The following is a 26,663-nucleotide window of genomic DNA, read 5'->3' as shown; positions in this document are numbered from 1 at the left end:
TGAAAACCCCACAGGGTGGCCATAAGTTGGCTAGATAAAAATAAACCCTGATTACAAGTAGTTGTAACTTTCATGTTCATTTGCAGCCGGATCCAGATTAAACACAATTTCCACCATTCCCCCTTACTGCCATAGACCCCTCTGATGTTGTTCTGATGATACCCTCTTCTCCAGGAGCACCATTTTGTAGATATTGGTGGACTGCACTGGGAGAGGGAAGGCAGGAATGTTCAGTTCACTGATGGAAAATTAAGTTTGGATCCAACCCATCGCGTCCTTCCCCAAGATTCTTCCCTTGCTGGATCTTTTTTTCTTGCAATGTAAACCTTCCCAAGCTGCCCAAGCACATGGCTGGAGCAGGGATGGATGTGTTGGATTGTTGATTGTAGGCCTTCCACATATCACAGTCAGTTCATATATAGAGTCCAAGAGTGAAGCCTTCCCATGGCCCGTTTGGTTCAAGAAAATAGTGCAGGAGGGGAGGCTTCCACGCTGCACTCATGAACAGAAACCAGCCCCTTGATGTTACACGTAACGCGAGTTGGGTCAGGGAAACCTGAACCCAATTGGGAATCACACTTGACATTTAGTTGAGTCCTGAGAATTACTGCTCCAGTATGTAGTTCCTTTCTGAGTCATCATAAGATGTTGAAAAAATGTGAAAAGGAACATACATTTATTTGTAATATATCCGTTGTGTTGATTTTGGATGTGTGGTTGTCATCTCCATTTCATTTTGGCCTTAGAACCCAGAATAACTCGTCCGCCTTCCAACGTAAAGATAATCGAAGGTTTAAAGGCAGTTTTCCCATGTACTACTATGGGGAATCCCAAGCCTTCCGTGTCATGGATCAAAGGAGAAAATGTTATAAAGGTGAGTGGATGTTAGAATTTCCCTGTTGGCTTCCCTTTGGCTTCCCTTTCTCCTTGTTGAGAGGGAGAGGCTGTGGGTCAGTGGGAGAAAGGACCCCAGGTTCAATCCATGACCTCTCCAATTAAAAGGACCAGGTAGTAAGTGATGAGAAAGGCCTCTACGTGAGACCATGGAGAGCAGTTGCCAGTCTGAGTACACAGTACTAATCTGATTGTGCATTAAGGAACTTTGTGTATATTAGAAATAGTTATATTTCATTTGGTAGCAAAGTGGTAGCAGAGTTACTCAGTTGGAAGCTTTCCCCCCAGCGTGTAGCAATTAATCCTCAGGCAATCAAACTGTAGAAAACATAGAGCTTACAGTTTATTGAGACTGATTCTGTTCATGGCATTAACTTGGAGTAGAAATAAAGTGTCCCTTTCCCTGTTTATGAATGGCCACCTTGTACGGCATCGAGCCTAGGTGTGGGTGTATGGATGAGGCCTTCATGGCAGGAGCTCTGAGGTACATCTTTACCCTTGGAAGGCTGTGAAGCAAGAAGAAAAGAGAATCTCCCAAGAGACACAGGGACAGAAGAGGAGTCAGGAGGCATCCCCACCTTAGACAAAAAGCAGCCCCCTCCCCAATAGCCAAGGCGTTTTGAATCACATTTTCCATCAGTGTGTTCATGTGGGGTCGGTTTGGTGGTGACGCTGGATGCAAAAGGCCAAGATTGGCTCGTATGCTGAAGGTGCCTCACAAATATTCTACCCTTTCTCCCTCTGGGCCCTCTCATTTGTGGCAGGAAACTACCCGGATTGCCATTCTTGAATCGGGCAGTTTAAGGATTCATAATGTCCAAAGAGAAGATGCTGGCCACTATCGATGTGTAGCAAAGAACAGCCTTGGGACAGCCTATTCGAAACCTGTAATGCTGGAAGTAGAAGGTGAGTGAGCCACATGCATAAAATAGCCGTACCAGGGCTTAACTTTAGGCCCAGTATTTGTAACTGGAAGCATATGTGAGGGGAAATGAATTGAATGCAAATAATATTTTATGAACTGTGATGTTTTGATTCATGGTACCTCTTGAAGGCTTTTAACGTGCGTACTCCACACACTCCAAATCTGGGTTTTTAAAAAAATGTGTGGTGTTCTTGCATTTGTTTGCAGCAAGTTTTGCAGCTTTTCAATAATATGTAACTAGAAATGTCTAGAAATATGAGTGATTCCGCACATGTTGGATAATGCACCTCCAATCTTCTTTATAGATCATTTGGAATGGATTTTTTCATGTGCGGAACAAAAAATCCACCTCAAACGATTGATAAAGTGCACTGAAAGTGCATTATCCAACATGTGCGGAATCAGCCTATGTTTAAGATATGTATATGTGCGAGGGAATACCTTATTTATTTATTTAAAAATAACATTTGTTAGCCACCTTTTACCATGCAGGAACTCAAGGAGGCTTACAATATAAATAAAAACACAGATAACAAACAATCGCAGATAAAAACAACATTTAAAAACCACACAGTTTCAGACTGCCAGTAACATAAAAACAAAGTTAGTTAAAACCAGTCCTAAACAAAAACTTCTTCAGCTGTTTCCTGAAGATCAATAGAAAGGGGGCCAGGAACACTTCCCTGGGGATGCTGTTCCATAACCATGGGACCACCACCGTAAAGGCTCTTTCTCATGTTCCCACCGACTGAGCTCTTTCAGCTGATGGGACAGTCAGGAGGGCCTCTCCCTGTGATCTTAATTCCTGGACAGGAACATAAGAGAGAAGATAATCTTTCAGATACACTGGTCCCAAGCTATGTAGGGCTTTAAAGGACAAAATCGGCAACTTGAATAGCACTCATGAGTGGAACGGTAGCCAGTGTAATTGCTGTAATATTGATGGGGGGGTCACATGATCCCAATAGCTGGCCCCAACTAGCAGCCTAGCTGGAGCATTCTGCACTAGCTGCAGCTTCCGAACACTCTTCAACGGTAGTCCCAAGTATAGTGCATTGCAACAGTCCAGTCTAGACGTAACTAAGGCATGGGTCACCATGAATAGATCTCACTGAACCAGGATCAGACACAGCTGATGCAGCAGCCAAAGCTGGGCAAAAGCACTCCAAACCTCTGAGGCCAACTGGTTTTCTAAGGTGACTGCTGTAGCACTCCCAAGCTGTGAATCTGGCTTTTCAAGGGGAGAATAACCCCATCTAAGACAGGAGAGATCTCCAGTTCCTGGTCTGCCTTTCTACTAACCCAGAGGACGTTTGCCACATCGGGATTCAGTTTCAGCTTGTTCACCCTCATCTAGCCCATTACTGACTCTGAGCACCAGTTCAGAACATCAACGGTATTAGATGGAAAAGAAAGACAGAGCTTGGCATCATCAGCATATTGATGACACCACCGCCCAAACCTCCTGATGACCTCTCCTAGTGGCTTCATGTAGTTATTTAATAGCATGGAGGATAAGACCGAACCTTGCAGAATCCTACAGTCCACTGACCAAGGGGCAGAGCAGGAATTCCCTAGCACAGTCTTCAGATACTGACCTCCCAGACAGGACTTACCACCATATCATGGTCCCCCTTAGTCTCAGAGCCAGGAGGTGACTCAAAAGGATACCATGGTTGATAGTATTGAAGGTCACATGCCCCCTGTCTAGTTCTCAGTTCATGTTAGCAACCAAGGTGACCATATGTTTCTGTTCCAAATCCTGACCCGAAGCCAGATTGAAATGGGCCCAGACAATCAGTCTCTTCTAAGAACCATGGAACTGAGGAACAACGACTCACTATAACACTTTGCTTAAGAATGGAAGATTGGAGACTTGCCAGAAGTTCTCCAACGTTGTAGGGCTCAAGGAGGAGTCTTTCATTAGAGGTCTAATAAACTTCTCTTTGAATGCAGGTGGTACAATCCCTGTTCTCAAGGAACCATTTACTACTCCCCTTACCAGGGCTCATTTCAAGGGGGAACACACAGGAATGCAGTTCTGGCAGTTCCCCAAAGAGGTCACATGGCAGGTGGCCCCGCCTAACTGACTCTCGGCCATTTTGGGCCCATTTCAGCCTGGATTGGGGCTGAAACAGCCTGGATCAGGCCTCTGACGAGTGGTGGATCACTCTCCTGCTCATCAGCAGCCTGATCCTGACCATTTGGGGCACCCTTTCAGCCTCTTTTTGCCATTTTGGGCCCAATTTCGGCCCTGAATGGTCAGGATTGGGTCCAAAACTACCAGAATAGGTGATGTCAGGGGGTGTGGCATATGCAAATCAGTTACACTAATGACACACTTCCGGTGATAGCAAGAGGCGTGCCATATGCTAATGAGTTATGCTAATGAGTTCCTCCAGCTCTTTTTCTGTGAAATGACCCCTGCCCCTTACCTACTTGGCCATTCTCCCTCTTATCAGCCAGGGAGGGCAAGGGGTGAGAGCACAGGTGGTAGACCTCACCTCTGCAAGAATTTTGTTTACATCCTTGAGCTCCATAAGCTGAAAGGTATCCATATAATTTGGTTGGTGGGAACTGCTGCAAGGCCATTTTATTTACTAAGGCTTTTAATGGGGTATAGGCTGTAGACATCTGGGGAGAGGGAGCATTTATATTTTGCATGTTTAAAATTTGTGTTTGCAAGCTCCTCGAGCCATATGGAAAGGCAGAGTATAAAATTCAAAAAATCAATCAAATGTGAAGCCCTATATAGTTACGGATGTATCTAATATGCAGAGCAGCCTATTTCAGTGGGAGGAGAGTGAACTGTGCCTGTTGATGACATGATCGCTAAAGAATTTTATATAACTGTATCTGAGAGTTTCATTGACCCAGTCGTACATTGATCCAGTGGGTGAATTAAGAAAGACAATCAGCTATATGCAGGAAGGATTCAGTCACCTGTAGGGACATGGAGTTTCCTGTAGAGCTACTGACAGCACAGGCATCTCTGTTGAGAAGACAAAATGAGCTTCCCAATGTCAGTGGGAAAATGTGGAGGAAGGAATATCACTAAACATTCATCTTTTGTTCTGGATAATCATGCTTTATAATCTAGAATAACAGGCAAGGCAGAAAACAAATCTTATCCTTCCAAAAGAGCAGAATGTCTGCGAGCAATTTCATTACTGTCTCTCGGCAGGCTTTATATTTTTTTATCATATCCTGTTCAATTGCCCACTAACAGTATTGAATTAAGAGATTTGGGACCTGTATGCTAAATGAAGGATATGATGTTGAGTTTACAGAAAATGAGAGTAGGAGAGGAGAAAAGAGAGCAAGAAGGAGCAAAGATATGGAAGAAAGCAGGTGGAGCCGGTCTGGTGCTGTGGTTAGAATGTTCAACTAGTATCTGGCCGAGCCGGGTTCAGAATATCCCCGCTTTGCATGAAACTTGCTGGATGACTTTCAGCCAATCACTATCTCAGCCTACCCCACTTCACAGAGTTGCTGTGAGAATAAAATAGGGAACGGGGAACGACATATGCTGCTCTGAACTTCTTGCGAAAGGATGGGATAAAAGTGTACTGGACAGATATTAAGTGTCTGCAAGAGAATAAAGGTATTTGAAGGTCAATAGAAAATATTTAGATAGGACACTAGAAAAAAGACGTCTGCTGGATGGAGCAAGTGGGCAGACCATTTAACTGGCTTCGTTGTGTTGTTCGTGAGCTGTCACGTGTAACTGATCTTTGGAATATGATAAAATAAAGGCATCAGAACTATTTAGGCTCCTTTCCATCGTTTCTCCCCATTCCCTACATTTTGTCTCTGCACCAAAGCAAACATTTTGTTGTATTTCTCCTGTGAAAGTTCTAGCAAAGTAGATTCTTTGTGGAATGAAAAATTGCAAAGTTTGAGTCAACAGCTGCAAATCATTATAGCAGCCATGTTTATGCGTATGGAACTCCTGTTTAACGCTGCATCTTACCAAAGTTAAGCATTGCCCTTAGAGTTAATCACAGTAGCAAATAATTTGTATTTTTTTAAAAATGTGGCATATGCCTGGTATTTGTCAGTGGTTGGAATATTCATATGTTTTCTCCATTTCTTTGTTGTGCACCTCTTAATGAGGCAAATGCAACATATGGAGGTATTTTTGTGTGCTGTGTTTTAGTGACTGGCGTTAATGATTATTGCGGTGAAAATATTCTAAGTGTACTTGGTTGACAGTACTAATGAAGGTCACTGGGATAGAGGGAGAAATGGGAAACTTGCAAGAAAGCTGACAGCAGGGGTACTGCAACTGTATACTCAGCTGAACCCTATTATTAGTCTACTAGGTTACAAATTCATTCTGTATACTCACTGCGTAGTGTGGTGTCAATATAACCATATGGAATTGCATTCCCCTTTATTCAAGTGTCTCATTATCTGAATAATTTGGAAGTGGCCCACCCAGATTAATGGGTTTACAAGTAATGGGTACAAATAAATACCAACTCTTTGGCATTTGTGAAAACTGTTCATTTATGAATTTATTTTGCATATTTATTTATTTGCATTTTTTTTCCTCCTGCTTAGCAGGACTATACACACACTCTCACATGCACATACACATTTGTTATCGTGATCTAATTATATCTGAACCTGAATAATGTTTACTGTTGATAGTTAGGGAAGCTATGATCATTAGAATAAGAGCCTAACTGTACAATTGGTTTAGATTTTTAGAAATACAACTTTTAACTACATGATTAAGTGTATGTGCTAAGCAGAGACGATGTGCACAGAGCGGATATTCGCAACAGCTGCACTTTTAGAACCTCATTGAAATCAGTGGGATTCTCTGGTTCCAGTGAAGTTAATAACCACAATCACATAGGCAGTAAGTAACAGGGCTGTTTTCTTCTTGAAATTAAATGCATTCCAGATGCAGGCCAAGCAACGTCAACTGGATTATCTCAAGGGTGAGACCATTTAAGATCAATATACAAAGCTGGCCCAAAAGCAAAATACATACACACACGTTTAACATTTTGATCCAGGTATGTTTGAACCTGAATAATGTTTATTATTGATGGTTAGGGAAGCTATGATCATTAGAATTAGAGCATACTTATATTTTTAAAAATACAACTTCAGTTTTCTGCAGAGAATCCAGGAAATTGTAGTATGGTGAGGGTACTGAGAATTCTCTGTTAGAGAGCCCAATAGCGCAGTCCTATGCATAACTATACCCTTCTATGGCCATTGAATTCAGTGGCCTTGAAAGGGTTTAATTCTGCTTACAACTGCACGGTTATGCTCCCTCTCAAAAGCACGGCTATAGTTCTGGGAGGGAGATTAGTGTTCTGTAACAGAGAACAAACAATTTTGGGTTTTGTCTGTAATGCAGATACATTTACTCGAAGTGGGAAACAGATGCACATTTTTTTAATTTCAGTAGAAGGGATTGGTTTGGGTATGTGTAGACAACCTCAGCAAGATTTAAGGAACCTTTGGTCTATGTGAGATTAAATTGCTTGAAGTTTATTTTAAGACGGTTACTTTTTTAATATAACAAACAAGGCCATCTATTCTGGATAGTTACCCACCCTCTTTCTTTTCTTTTCTTTTTTTAATCAAAGGACGGTGTGCTTTTCATGTGCATGCCTAGAAAATTGTTTATAAAACTAGCTATTTCCAATGAGCTAGCCAGAAATACAGCAAATCCTGATGGATTCCATAGAGTCTTAAACGTGAAGAGGAAGGAGGGAGGATTGCCCTTTCCCACCTTCCCTAAATGGCGTTCCTAATTAAAGATATATGGCATGGATATCTACGTCTGTCTTATATACCTGTCTAGACTGGCCATTCCCACAGCCTCTGGGAAGGCCAGGATATATTTAAAAGCACAGAATGCAACTGCACTGTCAAGCAGTACAAATTGCACAGATATCTTGTGTATTTGATCCTCTGTAAAGTGCAGGCCGTGCAAGCAACCCTACAGATTTGTGCCTCTAACAGGGAAGACCCAAGCAAAGGCCTTTCTTCCCCTGTTTTGTCCTATACTTTGCAGAGAATGGCCCTAAAACACATATTAAAAAAAGAGGTTCCATGCCTTCTATATGTTCCCAGTTTGAAGAAAAGATAGGGATATTTTTCTTTGGAGGATTCTGAAATACCAAATAACCTTTGAGGCAAGTGCTGAGGGGCACTTCATGGCTAGTACTTTTATTGCCAACCCTGGTAGGTTCCAGGTTCCAATAACTTTGCTGACATAGCAACAAGATAAACAGGGAAGCTTCATCTAAGAAAAGGTGGGAAATACTAACTGGGTTCCAAGAGCAAGTTTAATGAGGTCTTTTGCACTAAAATGCCAGCTAAGAAGAAGGAATGTACTGGTTCCAATCCAGATCCTTCTTCTCAGACCTCTCCTGATAGTCAATATTAAACAAACTCTTCAGTTTGACAGCAATAAGCCCAAAAATTCTTTGCTCCTGTTTACAATCCTTGTTGATGCCTTCCAGCTCTCACAGGCCTGTTCACCCTGGCTTCAGTTTCTGTTAGAACTTTTTTCTCTTTACCTCCCTTTCTCTCTGGCCTCTCCCTCTTCCTCTCAGGAAAAAGGCAACTGTGGTTGTATGCTATTATCGTGTGGTCTATGACCGTAATAAAGATTGACTGAAAAGGCAACTGTTTCTTAGGTCACTGTCTTACCTCCCTTGGGAGATGTATTCCCTCAGAAATTCCATTACATTTACCTAGTTCTTGTTCAGCATTCAAAGGAGCATGCATGGAAAAGATCCTAACTTGGCAGCTGAGCCATGAACACATGGCCCACTCTTAATCTTCTACATGTGAGCAAAGGCGCCTTACACCCATAGAACAAAGTCCAGCACTGGAATGAAGAGAACTTCCTTACTCATTTCCTTAGGAACGTAATTCGAACACATCTTATCCTTGCATGCACTTGCCTTGGGGGATTTGCTGTGTATATAGAAATGAGTAATTGTATTACACTGGTTCTGTATAGACATACTGGGTAGAAATCATTTTCATTTTACGAAAAATGCCTTGGAGTTCTTCTAAACTGACTCAGAATCATCTCTATCTGTTCTGGGAGCTTGTTCTTTGAGGCAAGCCAGACTATCCCTGGTGGACTGAAACAAGAAACGGCCACTCTGTTCCTTTATTTTTAATGTGTATGGGTTCTGGGAGTCTCCGACCACAGAAGCCCAGAAGAAATCACCTCATAACCTTTTATACTTTTTACAAAAAAGAGCGGGAAGAAGGGACCAATAGAAACATTACAACACAACCATCTCCTTACATGGGAGAATTGACAGTTGTCTCATTGTTGCCAATACACCCTTGGGCCTGGCAGACCGCTTCAAGTTTATGGTTTCACTCCTGACCTCCGTCAGGATCTTAATCAGATTTCCCAAGACAATCAAAGCCAAGAGGATACCTACTTTTTGTAGGTGCTCTGGCCCTTTAACATTTTCCTGATTAAGTGTGATTTAAGAAATGCCTTGAGTTATGCTGCGCACACGCCATTGAGCGAGCGGCCTTTGTGCATAGAAACTTTTGTGTGACTTAACTTGATTGGCTTTTGTAAGTATACCTTGAGATATAATGGTTTTGTTACTTTCTTTACTGTATTGTTAATAAAATGCATATTAGTTCCACAGTTGTAACTGCCAGAAAGATGGGGATACCAGAAATGGGATTCCTCGCTAGCAAACCCGTTGCGGTTACTACTCATTGGAATATGGGATAACTAAATCCTTGCAAGCTTGTAACTGCTATGAATATATTTTTGGTCTGTCACTCATTAAGTTTAATGTTTGATGTCCAAATTATTGCAAGCTTGTAGCTGCCTTTGATACATTTTTTGGTTTATTACCTACTGAGTTTGTACTCTCCATATTGTACTCTGTGGTATATGGGGGTACAGCTGTTTATTGCAAGCATTTGCACTTCAAATTGAATACCGTGTAGCACTTTTGCACTTTGTAAATTTGTATATTATATGAAGTTGCTAGCTCGCTCCTGCACTGTACTTCCTATGAACTGTTTGCATCCAGCTTTATAACCACTTAGAGTCTTTGTTGAATTGTAATTAACTTCATGATAAAAAAGAATCTTTGAATACATTAGATATACTGTATCTTTAAATTCCTTTAGTTAGTTGGTCACGGTTTAAAATCTGTTTGTTGGAAAAATAAGCAGTGGACAGGAATGAATCCCTTGCTCACATATCATAAAATATGTTTCTATTGTAAGCTGAAATGGAATAATCTGGACTTTATGGGATATGCTACAAATAGTTAAGGATTTTATTGGCCGTAGAATTCAGCGCCTTGATAATGTCAGCTGTTTTTTTCTTTTTTTAAAAAAGCAATCTTCTAGCCCTCATTAAGAATTGAATGTACATGGGTAATATGTTATAATACCAAACTGCAGAAGACACCTAATTTCTGGTAGCATGGGCTGATCCAGAGCTTTGCTACTAGGTAAATCAATACCTTCTCCACCCTGGTGTCATTATTATTATTATAACAATAGCCCATTCACAGTGCACTTTTATGCAGCATTCACCTTTCTATGAGTGCAGCTCTGCTCAGGATGATGCTGTAAATGATCACAACATAACGGGGATCCTGTTTTTCTCAATGTTATCTTTAATTTCTGTCAAAAGTTCTGGAGTTTGTGTTAATGGCAAAACTTACTGCATTAATTAGAGAAAGGACAATGGTTAACTTCTTGACAGAATGAAAACCGTTAACAGGCTTTTTGCATGAAATGGATAACAAGGATTTGATGACATCTGGATTTATGGATTAAGAAACAGAAACAATAGAAAAAAGAGGGGTTTTGTGACTTAGAATAAGTGGGACTCTAGAAATGATATATTCTTGTTGAGGAGAAAATCGGAACTCATCTTGTAGTGAAATTTAGGGTTTTTCCCCCTCCCCCTGCCCCGTTCTCCTCTTAATTTTATAGATATATGTATTGTTAGTGTGTTATGTTTAGAACTGTGTGTTTTTTCTTGTTCTCTGTGTTTGTTGTATATTGTGTTGTGGTGTTGTAGTTTATAGTTTAAATAAAGAAATTTAATATGAAGTTACGGCCAAGGGGAAAAAAACACATCTTTGTCACATCTTTGCTACCTTCTCTTTATGACTATGCTTATGTCCTGGTCAGCCAACAGAGATCAGAATATTGATTAATATCCCATAGCCTCTTTTAAATGGACAGAACCCCCATCAGGGGTTACTAACCATGGTGACTAAAGGGAACCTTCATGTTCCATGTCAGAAAACCTCTGAAGGTCAGTGCTAAGAGGAAACATTGAGGGAACGCCTTATCCTCTATGCCCCTTTTGTTGACCCTCTAAGGCCAACAGGGTTAGATGCTGTGAGAAACAGGATGCTGAACTAGATGGCCCTCTGGTCTGATCCAACAAGGCTCTCCTCATGTTCTTATAAAGGACTGTAACTCTGATGGGAAATACAATTGTTTTGTTTAAAAAAAGAACAAACCAAAAACATGGCATTTGGGAAATCCATATTTGAGGAGTTTTTTGTATTCACTAATGACTTGGAGTCACATGAGACATCTTACAAAGGGGGACACTCAAGTGTAGGGAGATGCAATATTAGCCGGGAATCATAGTTTTAAAAGACAGAGCCAGCAGAAATCATTCCTCAGAGGGTTTGTTAATTTCATTTTCTCCTCTCCAAAGGCTCTGTCAATTTCACCTCTGTAGGCTAGGGTAGTTTAAAAAGAGTGGCAGAGATTGCTCCTCAGAGGATTTGTTAATTTCATTGACAGGGCCTTCAGGGAGGTGAAGATGAAATTAAGAGCCTTCATGGAGACAAAGATGAAATTAACAAACCCTCTGAGGAGTGATCTCCACTGGCTCTGTCTTTTTAAACTATGTTTCCTGGCTAATGTTGCATTAAGCGTCCCCATGTAAGACGTCGTCCAGCTTTTCAATGAATTTTCTAGAGGAAACGGTCATATTTGACCAATGGCTATTCTTTAGTGTTTTTATTTTTTCTTTGTCACTGCAATAAAAACAGTATAAATGTACACAACAATGCTACATAAAATTGAATAACATTTTTGTCTTCTACACAGTTTTTGCCCGAATCCTGAAAGCTCCTGAATCTTATAATGTCAGCTTTGGCTCTGTGGTAACACTGCGGTGTGTGGCAACAGGCATTCCTACTCCTACTGTGACATGGCTTGAAAATGGAAAAGCTGTAAGTATCTTTGTAATCTTTGAGTCTGGCGATAATAACATGATTCTCACAGGGAGATCTGGGAATGTATCTTTCTTTTTTTATTGCATATAAAATGGAGATTCCTTCCCCACTCCTCAGCCATCTAAAAACTAGCATACAGGATCCAGTGGGTAGCAGGTACAATCCCTGAGAATGTCGCTCAAATTGTATGGCCAAAAAAAAAAAGTTAGAGCTAGAACTTTGTTTCTCATGGGCTGATTCCGCACACGTTGGATAATGCACTTTCAATGCACTTTATCAATCGTCTGAGGTGGATTTTTTGTTCCACACATGAAAAAATCCGTTCCAAATGATCTATAAAGAGGATTGGAAGTGCATTATCCAGAATCAGCCATGGAAGTGAATAAAGAAAGCAAACGTGTCAATAGAGAACATTTAAAAATGAATAGAAAAATCAAGGACAACATTAATTTAAAAAATTTTGCCGGACACATCAGACGAAAACTAGAATCAATCAAATGTTTAGCCGAACTGTGCGTCTGTTGCTGTTATTGCATAGCTCTTGTTCATTACTTGAATTCCGTAGGTCTTGCACAGGAGAACTTTCCAGCGGAATCGAGCCCATGTTAATAAATGGAAGTGGCATGCCAGTTAGAGTTTCAGTCTCAAGTATCAAAATGTCTGTGAATAATGGTACAGCAGACATTAGTCTCTGGGAACTAGAAAAATGAAAGGGCTCTACAGGTAGAACTGGCTACGAGACTGAATCCTGCTCCAGCAATTTGTCACTCTGCATCTGTAATGTGGAAATGCAAACTTGGAAACTAAACATAAAATGTCAATGGAGCTGACTCTTTTTTGAAACCTCAAGTGCCTTTGGCATTAGAGAAGCATGTTAAATTTTGCCTGCTCCTATTTGTAGAGCTTCTATAGTAACAGTTTATTCCTCTACCTTGTCCGTATTTGGCTTTGCGCTGTCAGCTCTTTGTTATCCATGCCTGCCAGGCAAAAATCAGCTGTAACTCTCAAGAACAAATCATTTTAAATATGGTAAATAAAGCAGAACTTTATCTCATGACTGCATGCTTTAATTCTTAGCCAGGGCCAGATGGAATCAAGGGTATATAGACAGAGACAGCCTTATGATAGCAGCTTAGATTTTTTTTTAAAAAGGATTTTTTTTAAAGGAGTCAGAGAGGGCTATTAGCCATGATGGTTGTATGGAATACCCATGTTCAGAAGAATTTTTTTAAAATTTTTTTTATTGGTGAGTACATAAATTTACATACATTCCCCATATTACCTACATTCTAACGACCCCGCCCTTTCCCCCCTCCTTATTGACTTCCAACAGCTTTCCAACCCTTAACCCATCTTATCATTTAAATTATTTTTAACTATGTTCTACTAAGTCTTATATATATTGTATCCCTTATTCTAAGCATGTTCAAATTCTTCTATATCTCAGATTCTCTAATATACCCATTCTATTCCTAGCTGTTTAACCTATCTATTTTTAATACAGTCTTCTTAATAATAATATTCGCGTAGATTAATTAATAACTAAATTTCCCCATTAATGGTAAAGTTACTTCTCTCTCCCCTTTATAAAACCACAAATTAATAATTCTCAAACTGCCACAGTCCTCCTTTCACATCCCATTTTTTTTCTAAATATTGTTTCAGTTTCCCCCAGTCTGCAAAATATTCTCCTGGATCCAGATCTTTCAGTTTTCTTGTCATTTTATCCATTTCTGCCATGTACAACAATTTGTAAATCCAATCTTCTGTAGTTGGTATTTCTTGCACTTTCCATTTCTGCGCATACAAAAGTCTTGCTGCTGTAGTCATGTAAAATAGCAATGTTCTATACTGTATTGGAACATCTTCCATTCCCAAGTTCAGTAGCAGCAATTCTGGGTTCTTATTTATTTGGGTTTGCAAAACCTCGTTAATTATTTCTATTATATCTCCCCAGTATTGCTTAGCTACCTCACAAGTCCACCACATATGATACAACGATCCTTCATGCTTTTTGCATTTCCAGCATTTGTCTGACATATTTGCATTTCCAAGCGCAATCTTCTTAGGCATTAAATACCCCATGTTCAGAAGAATTCTGATTACTAAAAACGGGGAATAAATAATAGTGAATGGTCATGATGACCAACATTCCCTGCCTGCAAGTATTGGGCCAGGAGTTTTGTTTTTTTAAAAAATAGAATGTTGTATTAGATGGACCTTTGGTGAGAACCTCTCTTGTATTCTTAAAGTGGGGTCCATGAAAATAATGGGCCACTGATTCTGGGGTTTTGTGTGTGTGTGGAAAACTCAGGCTTAATTCTATCTATCTGCATAAAGCAATTGTGTGTCCATGTACCTTAGACATATGTCTGTGTGAACATTCAGGCCAAAATTACATTATTACACTATTCAGCCCAAAATTACACTACAGTAACTTGAGAATAAATAAGAAAACACCTCTAAGTTTTCCCAGTGGAGAAAACTTTGCTCCTCGAGGGCTGTTTCAGATGGTGCAGAGAGAATGCTTTTAATAAACTTCCCTTTGTGCTGCCGACCTGACCCAAATTAGGTTCCCATGTGCCTGGTAAGAGACTGACAAGGGATTTCCAGCATATCTTCTAGTTAAGCTTGTAGACTCTAATCTCTTTTGAATAGTAATAAACAGTGATTGTAAACACAGTGGGTATATCTGCACTGCAGACTTCAATCTTGTTCAGTTCTTTCTGTTTTTTGTTGGGTGTGGGAATCTCTAACAGAAAATTCTTAGCATCTCACTAAAATACAGTTCCCAACATTCTTTGGGGGAAGCCACGACGCTGATATACATTTTTCATATAGCTATCCCCATAGTCTCTTATGGATTCCATTTTTATTTTTAAAATTTATTTTATAAAGAGGCCTTCTTGAACGTGAGATGTAGGATTTCTGTATAATAGAAATGATAACTTAACAGAGTCTCCTGTTTCAAGCTGGAAAGCTAATTGTCAACTTAGAAAGGCTAAAAAGCAATTACTTGTAACGTTCCTGAGGTTTCCGGGGGGATATGTTCTCTTAGTTTATGTAATGCAAATAGCAGAATGCAGCCCTTAATTGTTTTTCAAGCTGTTTAGAAGTTACCCGTGCCAAAGCAGAAAGGGATTGCCATACCCAAGGAGGATTTGGTGAGACACATTCCATTTTCCGATGTTCTTTTCAAACTTTCCTAAATTGTTTTCCTTGCCTTGAGAGTTCTATCAACAAAACGTGGCAAGGAGACAGACCATTCTTCACTGTGTGGTCCAAGCTGAGAAACAGTCTCAGATTTCCTTTCCAAATCGTTCAACCAGAACGGAGTGCCACATAAAAACTTCCTACTTGTTAGGATCTAACCGTTAAGGTTAGATACTACCTGTGTACAAGAAGCGCAGAGGATAAAGAATTTTGGGGAGGCACATGAACTTTTTCTAATCAAGGATTCTGAACATCTGTACAGCTGTGATTGCTGAGCAATGGACTGTTTTGTGATTTTTTTGTATATGCAGGATCTGGAAAAAAAACTCTCTGTTTTTCTTTTTAATATTTTAAAAGTAAGGCTGTAGACATCATTAGGGTTGCTAGGTGTCCAGTTTTCATCCGGACTCTCCAGTATTTTGTTGGACTGCCTGGGAAAACTTCAAAGAAAATACAGGACACATAAATATCCGGTATTTTTGCACAGGAGAGGAGGAGTAGCTGAAGCAAGCAAGTTGAACTTGCCTTCCTGCCTCTTACCCCTTCCCCCCCTGTACTCAGCAACTGCGGCACGGGCCTTCCTTGTCGAGGAGGAGAGGAGAGTGGAGCTTGTGCTTGGACTCTGCCTTGCTTCCCCTCCCTGCACCTGCCTTCCCTCCAGGCTGGTAGGTGGGAAGGGAAGGAAGTCTTTTCTATGTTTTTTCCTGCTCTTACAAAGCCTGGGAAGGAAGGCAGGCAGTCAGGCAGGCAGAGCGATAACGTCACTTCTAGAAGTGACATCATTACGCTGGGGGAGAGTGCAAAGAACATTCTCCCGGTGAGTACTGGGGGCCTTCCTCTCCTCTGTGTCCAGTATTTTGCCAGAAACCATCTCTCAACCATAGACATGGGTATGTATGTGCAAGAGCTCAGAAAACACAATGCAGTAGAACAGACATTCTGATCGACAGGCTTTTGAACACTGCAGATTAGATACTGTCAGTTTTTCAGTTGTTCTCCCCACCACTGTAGAACCCTGTCCTTTTGTCCACATGGGTCCCATGACTATTGATACTCTGTTTTGACTGGTCAATTGGGGCTCTTCTGCCCACTTTTGGCAGTGGAGAAAACTAGTCCTGCATGTTATAGGTTTGTCAGCTCTGGGTTGAGAAATTTCTGGATATTATGGGAGTGTAGCCTGGAGAGGGCAGGGCTTGAGGAGGGAGGGGCTTCAGTGGTGTATAATGTCATAGAATCTACCCTTGAAAGTGGCCATTTTGTCCATTTTCTCTGTCACCTGGAGGTTAGTTGTAATTCCAGAAGATCTCCAGCCACCACCTTGGGGCTGGCGACCCTAGCATGTTATCTTTTAGTCCCGCAGACCCTTTTCTTGGTTCCTACAAAGTTCTTTCCCTTACAAATGTTATATCCCAATTCCATATGAATCTCTTCTGATCTTTCAAAGAGACCCTTCCTCCCATAAACTCCTTAGGAGTCTGTTTTTTGTACAGAATAAAGTGTTATGTGCTTTGATGATTGTTAACACTAAACTTCTGTAGGAATCAATGAGAAAACTTGAGCCAATTGATTTAATGTTTTATTTTGAATGCAGACTTTTATTCTCCTAGTTTAACAGCTTGGAATTTCTTAATGCACATCCCAGCTAAAGGGACAGAATAGATCACCTCTGTAACCAAAAAATCTATATATGCCATATGGAAAATAAGGACATGCTGTTTAAACATGAAGTTTTGTTAAATCTGGTACATTAGCTCAAGCATTACAACACCTGGGCAAACTCAAGGAAAATGAAGTTCATGCCCTCAGGAAATTGCTTCTTCACATCAGCAAGAACAATTTCTGCAGACTAAATCAAGGAAGTGATTTCTGAAGAAACAATTTGATTAAATATTTCATTCCAGACCAAGTGAAATGTTTAGACAAATAGGAAACCCTGGCACAGGCACTTCTTCATATAAATGACTCCTGTTTTAACATATGCACATTGATTAAACTGGGAATTATGCATTGCTTCTGAAAGTGGTAGATCAGGGACGCTAAGGGCTGGTGTGAATCAGAAAAGAATATTGAATATCAGTGATAAATCACTGGCTTTTTAACACCCCCTTGTTCATTTATGTATTTGTGGTGTTTAATTTTTACAGGGGGCAAGTGAGTGTGGTGGGGGTAAGTTTTCCATATTATCATACTTGTGTCATGATATATATACCTCAGGGGAGATAGCTAGCGAAGAAAGTGGGCTGGCTAACCCAGGCCTTCATGAATTTCCTTTGGCGCTGAGAGCTCATTCAAAAATTCAGCAGCCAGACTTATTTTTCACCCTTTGGAATTTTGTATTTTGATGACCATGTGTTCTGATTACTCCTACCACAAAATCTAATGCTAATCTCTTCACAGTTTCTTGTATTTTATTAAACCCGTATATATATATATATATATATATATATATATATATATATATATATATATATAACCAGGGGAGGACCCACACCATTTGTGAGGGAGAGGAATGCCATCTATCCTTGTCCCCTGATTTCTCTCTTCTCCCTCATTCACCCCTCCCAAGGTTATGGGCCGTTTTCACACGTTCTTAAAGGGACAGCCCACTCGCCAAACACTGGTGGCTTTCCCCCAGGAATCCACATGACTGCATTGGCAAAATGGCTGCTGGCCATTTGGCTTCTGTTTGGCTTCTATGTTTGCAGCACCTTTTCTGGAACCACACTTCCCGCGCTCCCAAAAAAGGCTCTGAAAACATGGAAGCCTAATGGAAGCCAAACGACCCACAGCCGTTCTGCAAACAGAGCCATGTGGATTCTTGGGGGAAAGCTGCCATGTTCAGAGAGTGTGCCATCCCTTTGAGAGCATGGGGAAACAACCACTCATTATATCTGAGTAGGGTTGCCAGCCTCCAGGTAGTGGCTGGAGTTCTCCTGGAATTACACCTGGTCTCCAGGCCACAGAGATCAGTTCACCTGGAGAAAATGGCTACTTTGGGGGGTGGACTCTATGGAATTATGGCATGCCAAGGTTCTTTCCCTCCCCAAATCCCACTTTCTCCAGGTTTCTCCAGGTTTCACCCCCCTAGATCTCCAGGAATTTCCCAACTTGGAGCTGATGACCCCTAGATCCGAGGCAGTCAAAACGATATATTTTTTCACTTAGCGAGTGATTGACTTGTGGAATTTACTGCCGTGAGATGTGGTGATAGCCACCAGATGACTTTAAAAGGAGATGAGAACATATATCGATAGACACAGTTGCTAATCTCCATATTCAGAGCCAGTAACCATCTGAATATAAATAGGGGGAGTTTTTGGCATCTATTCCCTGCTTGTAGGCTTGCCGAGGGCATGTTGTTAGCTGCTGTGTGAAACAAAATGCTGGATTAAATGGACCGCTATTCTGGTTCATTATGGATGCTAATATATTCTCATGTTTTGTTGTTTTTGTTGTTGTTGTGTGTTTTGTTTTGGGTACCCACAGTGTTTTATTTCTTTTCTTCCTTTGCTTTAGGTCTCAGCAGGATCCATAGTGGAAACAGTAAACGACAGAAGGATTGATTCTAGGCTGCAAGTTTATGTGGCCCGACCTGGCTTGTTCTCCTGCGTAGCCACCAACAAGCACAGTGAGACATACGGCACCGCAAAAGCTGCAGCCACGATTAATGTATCAGGTATATACTAAAGCAGAAAGGCCCAGCTCGTGTACATGATTAAATTACATTTAGCTGCAGCATGGGAGTTTCTCTCTCCCAGGCGTACACACGCAGCAAGACCTTGTAGAAAGCGAAGAGCTTGTCTGCCTTGTAATTTACAGCTGGGTAAATTTGATCTAGGAGTGCACCTCTTTGACTGGCTATTTCTTCCTATATTATTACACTTCAGAGGTTGGCACAGCTATCATTTCCTACATATTTTCTGCCATCCTGATTACAGTGTCCTAAGAATGCTCCGTAAACTCATCCAGGAGAAGGAAGTAACGGTGTTGGAGCACTATTAATATCACTGCCAAGAGATGTGAAAATACTTTGCTGAGCTATGAACATCTTGAAGATTACTTATGAGAAGTGAAACTGTCTTGATCCTAAAGGAAAACATACAGAATCTCGAACTGTTTAGAGAATATTTTGTATTCTACCAACTATGGCCATTGCACACAGCACTATGGACTGGTGCAGATATACTATGTAGCTTTGGTTTATTTTAGCTACTCTTGGTTTATGAATCTGAGGCTGCATCCGCACAGAGCTGACCCCACCCCTTTCTGCTCTTTGTGCCAGTGCGCAAGCAGCGGCTGGACAACAGTCTTGCCAGAGTTTTCATGCGAAGGCTGTGCCTGCAGCTTGACACACCATTTTCTCTTTAAGTCAGAGTGAGAGCGGTTTGCTCCAAGTTAAAAGAGAAAAACCCCAAAGGTTTGGGGGCCTCAGAAAGAGAGCAACATAGTCCGGAAGCTCCCAAGTAATAAACTGGAGTCACGATGCATTCCACTCAAGGAAAAAAAAATCTCTGTGTAGAAAAACCCAGGAATCAGTTTGTGGGCAATCTCTCAAATCCTGGTTTGCCTTGACAAATACTGGTTTAATCACTTTCACTATGTAGCTGAGAAGGGTGATACCAAGGAACAAACCAGGATTAAGCGATTAAGTTCATGTTCATGTGTTACTTGAAACCATAATTAATATGTAAAGAGTCCAGTGGCACGTTTAAGACTAACTAACTGTATTGTAGCATAAGCTTTCAAGAACCACAGCTCTTAGTTGTTGTAGATTTTCCGGGCTGTATGGCCATGGTCTTGGCATTGTAGTCATTGACACTGAGAGATCTCTGTCTTTGGTGCTACACCTCTGAAGATGCCAGTCACAGCTGCTGGCGAAACATCAGGAACTACAGTGCCAAGACCATGGCCATACAGCCTGGAAAATCTACAACAACTAACGTTCTCCAGCTGTGAAAGCCTTTGACAATATAACCACAGCTCTCTTCATCAGATGCATCCTCTGGATCTATAATTAATATGGTTAATAAACAACCATCCAACCAGGGCTCCAGATTTTGTTTAATGTATGCTAACCAACCATTTTTAGCGGAATGGTCCACAGTCAGATAATCACACTAACCATAGTAAGTTTAATTTGACCACGATTTCACATTATGTCTGAACTGAACCTGTAGCCTGGTTCGTGCCAAACCATAGTTTACTAAAACTAACTGTGGTGTCATTGTTTGCATGAGCCTGAAGGAAGACCTGTTGTTTTCTATAATGATCTTGTGAAAGTTCCCCCTGATGTGGTAACAGTACGTGGTGTTTTTATGTAATCATTTCACTATATATAAAAACTGAAGAGGAAAGTGATCTCTTCAGAACCATCTATGAAATATGTTGCACTTAAAAAAAAAAAAGTCAAGGTGCTGCTCCTGAGTGCCTGTGTGCAATTGCATCAAAAAGCTTTCTGAGCTGTCCTGGATTTTGCACAGAGAACCTGCTGGGTCAGAACAGAAGTGATTCCATGTACTGTGCTTGAGACACACAACGGTGCTGCTTCTGACCCTGCAGATGCCTTAAACAAAACGACAGGATGTCTTAATGGCCTCTACATTATTGCAGAGGCTTTGGGGCCTCCACCCAAGTGATCCCAGCAGCTGGTACTACCGTGGGAGAGGAAGCCCAACGTGCTGCCGGGGCTTGATTTGCTTCCGGCCAGCAACAGTGCAGGAGAAAATGCCAAGCATGGCTGATAGGCATTACCAGATGCTAGATCTGCACAGCTTCCTGCTGAGTACAAGGCAAGCTGCTGAAGTGCTGACATGTCACTTGACAGCATGTCAGAAGAGGCAACAAGCTTGGTGTATTCCTGTTGTCCCGTCCCAAACCTTTGCTACCATCAATGAAGGTCCAAACTAAGCGCAGTCCTTCTTAGCACTGCTGGGGCTTGGCTGGCTCTGTGGGAGGAAGCGATGGGGGGGGGGCTTTCCTTCTTTGGTTGAAAAAATACCTTAAACCAGAGTGTTGTCAAGCTGGGAAGGAAGTTCATGGCACCGTGGTTCCTGTCAACACTTTTCCTGGTGCCTGCTAAGTGTTTTGAGAAAGTAGGTAGGGCCAGATGGGGCTTTTGCTAGCAGGACTTCTGATTGGCCATTGAAAATCGGATGGGCTATGCAGATTTTTTAAAACGTTGCTTTGGCAACAGTTGCCACCACAGCATAAGGATCTTCACTATGTGACTAAAGTTAAGCTGTCGTTATAGAAGAAAATATTTTAAAACAGTACGGTCTTTTAAATAGGGCTTCTGCCTGAAACGCTGAAGATTTACTACTAGAGTTATATATAACCTCATGACACTTTTTTATTGGCTCCGCCTCCTGTAGCAACCATTTTGTGGCTGGCTCTCCCTCCTGCAGCAGCCGTTTTTGCGACTGGGCCCACCAACGTGTCAAAATTCTGAGGCAGCCAGCCGGCTCAAAAAGGTTGAAGACCCTGCTCTAGAAGCTTAATAAAGAAAGCCTTTGTAGCTAGGGTTGCCAGATCCCCTTACCCTCCCAGTGGGAGTGGGGGATCTGGCACTTACTGGTGGGCAACCTACTCACACATGCAAAGCACGCAAGTACTCTCAGCAGGCACGATGATGTCACTTAAGGAAGTGACATCATCGCAGCCGGCAGGAGTGTACCCACTGCGTGCTGGCCCAGGAGGTTTTTAGCCTCCCTGGCTCGTTCCTCAGGCCCCCTGCTGGCCTGGTGAGTGGCGGTGGAGGGCAGAGGTTGGGAGTGGGGGGATCCCCCGCTCCCACCAGGGGACCTGGCAGCCCTATTTGTAATGCCTACGTAGAGTTCTGTTTGTGATCTTAAAATTACAAATATGTTTTAAATATAACACAAATGGCACTGACCACCTCTCTCTCCTCTCTCTTTCTCCCCTTTTTCTGGATGCTGTTAACCTTAGAATGGAGGTAAGCATAATATCTGAACGAATATTATTGTGTGACGATGAAAGTGCACACAACCACTTGGTAAGCTGGTCTTTTGTATTATCCTGCTATGGCTGAAACTAGCTGCAGGTTAGTGACCTAAACAGGTACAACATTCCAAACCTATTTGAATATAGTGGACTTAGAAGGGTATACCTACTTAGATTTCCCTGTGAGACACCCAATGTTTACAACTTAACTTTTTAGCCTCTAAAACTTAGTAAAATTTAAAATAATTATTCAATATTGTAATTAGTAGCATGCCGTTTGAAGTTATCAGTTAAAAATGTTTATTCGTTTAGGAAATACAAGTAAAGTTTAAATGCATTTTTTTAGGCAGGAGCTACAGAGAAAACAAGACGCGAGAGCAACAAGCAAGCAAAATAATAGGCAAGAAAAATAGACATAGACATTATGATACTTCCAGGGCTTTTTTTCAGCTGGAATGCGGTGGAACGGAGTTCCGGAACCTCTTGAAAATGGTCACATGGCTGGTGGCCCCGCCCCCTGATCTCCAGACAGAGGGGAGTTTAGATTGCCCTCTGCGCCGCTGAGCAGCACGGAGGGCACTCTAAACTCCCTTCTGTCTGGAGATCAAGGGGCGGGGCCACCAGCCATGTGACCATTTTCTCTGAGGGCAACCCACTGAGTTCCACCACCTCTTTTCCCAGAAAAAAAGCTCTGGATACTTCCAATATGTTGATCCAAAGTTAAATGTTATCAAATAGATCCAAATGACAACCCAAAGTCTTTAAAACATTTAATCACACTTTGGCCCAAACCAGAAAAAATGGGCATAATTTTATGTAAGATGTTTGTTTTCACCAGCAAGAAAATATTTAATCATTTTATAAAATTTATCAATATTCATGGACTTGCAACAGCTGAATGAAGACATTTATGCTGAACATTCCGTCATGCAACAGTAAAACAAACATTGCAACGTGTCTTCAACATTTACAAATGCAAACCAATAAATTGTACATGATGTTCCAGAACTTCCAAACTCAACTCTTGCTTCTGCTGACGGCTCCGTTTTCCGCTTTACAGATCCGAGATGGTTTTTCCAGTTCCCAGAGCAATAAAACAGAATCCCTAAATAGCAGCAAGAATTGACTTATTAACAGCTAAATGACAATCATCTTGATAAAGTCCAACCAATGCTGTCTGCAGAAAGCCTAAGGGTAATAGGCCATGCCACTCCAACTGGGTGTGTGATAAGAGGGTCCGTAGCTCAATGCCAGAGCACATACTTTGTATGTAGACAATTACAGGTTCCAATTCTTGACACCTCCAGCTAGATTGTCTGGAGAGGCAGGTGCTAGGAAAGACCCCTGAGACCCTGGAAAGCCACTGCCAATCAGAGGAGCCAGGGCTTAGCAAAGTAGACCAATGGTCTGACTTAGTATAAGTCATCATATGTAGCACATGATCTGTGTGAAGTAAAATGGAGATCTTTATTTCCCATAATTTAGGAGGGGAAAAGTATTGCTACTCAGCTGAAATATATTATTGTTTATGAAAAAATTACCCTGACGTGGTTTGCCCAGGCAAGCCTGATCTCGTCAAATCTCAGAAATTAAGCAGGGTTGGCCTTGGTTAGTAATTGGATGGGAGACCTCCAAGAAAGACAAGGGCTGCAGAGTCAGGGAATGGCAAACCATCTCTGTTCGTCTCTTGCCTTGAAAAATCCAGGGTCACCATAAGTCAGCTATGACTGACAATCACTTCCCACCACAATGCAAAAATTACAACCTTGCTGTTTCTGGTGTTAGTTAATAGAACTGAGGGCAAATATATGTAGCAGAATAAAGAGCTCTACTTAATTGCATCAAGTGATGGTCCAGATGATCCCAGGCTGGTGTATGAAAACCTTTTCCAGAGCGGCCTTTTTCTTTTTTTTTGAGGAGGATATTAAAAGTAACGAGACAATTGTTCTTCCATTTTGTAACATATTTCTGTATAATATGAACAAGCACATTAAAATACATTGCCTGCAGCAGAATATCCAGGTCTGCCAATGGCTTGTTCCTCAGCAGAGATGTCTTTATCATCATCATCATCATCATCATCATCATCATCATCATCATCATCATTATCATCATCATCATCATCTATTTATTTATTGATTTATTTTTATTGTGGAGAAGTTAAAAGATAGAGCAAAGAAGGAAAGTTAAACATAACAAAAACACAACTACCAGGAGCCAACAGTGTTCTACATACAAAGTAAAAAAAGAAAAAAAACAATAAAAAGCATAAAAAGCATATTATTAATCCATTACAGTTTTTCACCTACAACTTTCCTCAGCAGAGTTCTCAATTAGTAGCTACCCAGCTTTAAAATTCATACAATAAATATTTATAATCAAGAAGCACATAACTTGCAAAATGATTTAAATTTATCATTGTTTTCTTGGGGGTTCAAGCAAATTTAACTCAGTCTATTCTGGATGAGCCTTGAGTCCATTTGCAACATTAAAGGAAAAATTGATTGATTCCCCGCCCATCTCCATAATATCACGAATTAGGAAACTGGCTCTTGACTTGCTAAGGGCTGATGGTGGAGAAAGCCATAGGTAATTTGTGTATTATTTGTGAGACACAAATGTTAAGTCTGTAACTTAACATGAAATGTTATCTTTGGCTCATCTCTCATACCCAAGGGGATGCGGCACTCTTTATCATGTTACCATCTTGATTAACCACTTCCTTTTCTTCACATATGAGCTGACCCTTCTAACTTGATTTGATACATCAAAAGAAATGGAATTAGGGATGGAAACTTGGGATAGAATGCTGATGCTATTACATGTGGAATTCACAGATGCTGATGAGTGTTGGGAACACCATGAGTAATTGTGTCTTGTCCCTTGTTAATAATAACTCACTTTTCTTCAGACTGATCTAATCGGTTGAGGACGAATGTTTGTTGAAAAAGGACATTTTTACAAAGATGCAGATTGTTTAGTTTGGGTTTTCAAATGGATAGAGCTCGAATAAGCTTTCTGTAAAATCAGCATGGAATGAACAGCACGGATTGCTCTGGCTAAGAGTTGTCCTATTACATTTTCTTTGTGTTGCGGTGACGGTAATGCAGGGGCCCTGTGGCTTGTGCTTGTAGATGGGTGTTAAGACAGAACTAGACGTTTGCCTGAGCTTTGTGCAAGTTATCAGAATCATCTGTGTGGGACTGAACGGGGACACTTGCAAACTGGAAAAGAAATTATTCTTATTCCAATTGGCTAATGGGTTGCAAACATCTCTCACTGGTATGCGTTGGCAGGTGGGCTAATAAGCATGTTTGTTGGCTTGTTTTGCATGGCGCTTCTATGAGCGGCAAGAGGTAGCAGAATTCCGATTTTTAAATTTATGTATGCTATTTATAGTTTGCTGTTCTCACTGAGACTTGAGGCAGATTACACAGTGAAAGTCAATGCAGTCAATAGAATGGGGCATCCAATAAACAATATAATAAAATTGGTAGTGGAGAGTGCCCTCAAGTCAGAGTTGACTTATAGTGACCCCTGGTGGAGTGTTCAAGGCAAGAGTTTAACAGAGGTGGTTTGCCATTTCCTGCCTCTGCAGCCCTGGTCTTCGTTGGAGATCTTTAAAATTACTAAACGATTACTAACCAAGATTAACCCTCCTTAGCTTCTGAGATCTGACGAGATCAGGCTCTCCTGGGCTATGGATACAGAAATTAAACAAAGCTGAAACATGAGTATTAACATGGCATGTTAAATGATGCAAAAATGACATAGTAGAATAATTCATACAGTTAGTATATACTATACACAGTAGTATTGTCCACAGTCTCTTTACCTTTATTAAAACATTCTCCCTGAATCATTCTGTTATAATAAAACTGTGTTACCTTTATAAAAATGCCTTTCTGAATAATAAAACTGCCTTATTCAGTTGCAAAATGTTAGGAAAGTGGGAGCCTTCCTGACCTCATCTGTCAGGCCATTCCATAAGGTGGGAGCCCCAACAGTGAATTCACTTGTAAGGGCAGTTGTTGATCTTGCCCATTGGTTGAGTGGCACTTGCAGAAGACCTAGTCAGATGAGCTAAGCGGCAGGGTATAGGGAGGGGGGAGTTCTGCAGGCATGATGGACCAAAGCCACGAAGGGCTTTGTATGCAATCCATAATATTTTGAATTGAACTCAGGCAGCCAGTGGAGTGGCTGGAGACTACGGCATGCATGCTAACTGAATTGCAGCATTCTGTACCAACTTGTGTCTGTATTCACAGTCATTCGGTCAGTCCTTGGCTTCCCAGTATGAATCACAATGCCTATGAATCAAGGTTATAAGAATCTGTCAGCCAAGGCAAACAGCAAGGACTCCTGTTTTAAAAACTAACTGATTTTTTTTGCAGCATACACGTTTGAGGATTTGAACCCCTTTTTTATCC

The 26,663-nt window shown here is 41.1% G+C and overlaps 1 protein-coding gene across 1 annotated transcript in view; it reads left to right on the top strand.

The window, feature by feature from the left end:
* Positions 1 to 26,663, top strand: part of MUSK (muscle associated receptor tyrosine kinase) — a 65,727-nt gene that overhangs the window by 8,082 nt on the left and 30,982 nt on the right. The window contains exons 4-8 of the mRNA XM_054986862.1: positions 747 to 874; positions 1,659 to 1,800; positions 11,933 to 12,057; positions 18,790 to 18,949; positions 22,219 to 22,225. Of these exons, the coding sequence (XP_054842837.1) occupies positions 747 to 874; positions 1,659 to 1,800; positions 11,933 to 12,057; positions 18,790 to 18,949; positions 22,219 to 22,225 (562 nt within the window). The remainder of the gene's footprint in view (positions 1 to 746; positions 875 to 1,658; positions 1,801 to 11,932; positions 12,058 to 18,789; positions 18,950 to 22,218; positions 22,226 to 26,663) is intronic.

Source organism: Eublepharis macularius, chromosome 8 (genome assembly GCF_028583425.1).
Source record: "Eublepharis macularius isolate TG4126 chromosome 8, MPM_Emac_v1.0, whole genome shotgun sequence".
In the NCBI taxonomy this organism is placed as follows: domain Eukaryota; kingdom Metazoa; phylum Chordata; class Lepidosauria; order Squamata; family Eublepharidae; genus Eublepharis; species Eublepharis macularius.
Note: the sequence above shows the minus strand (reverse complement) of the source record. Positions and strands in the feature narration are given on the sequence as shown.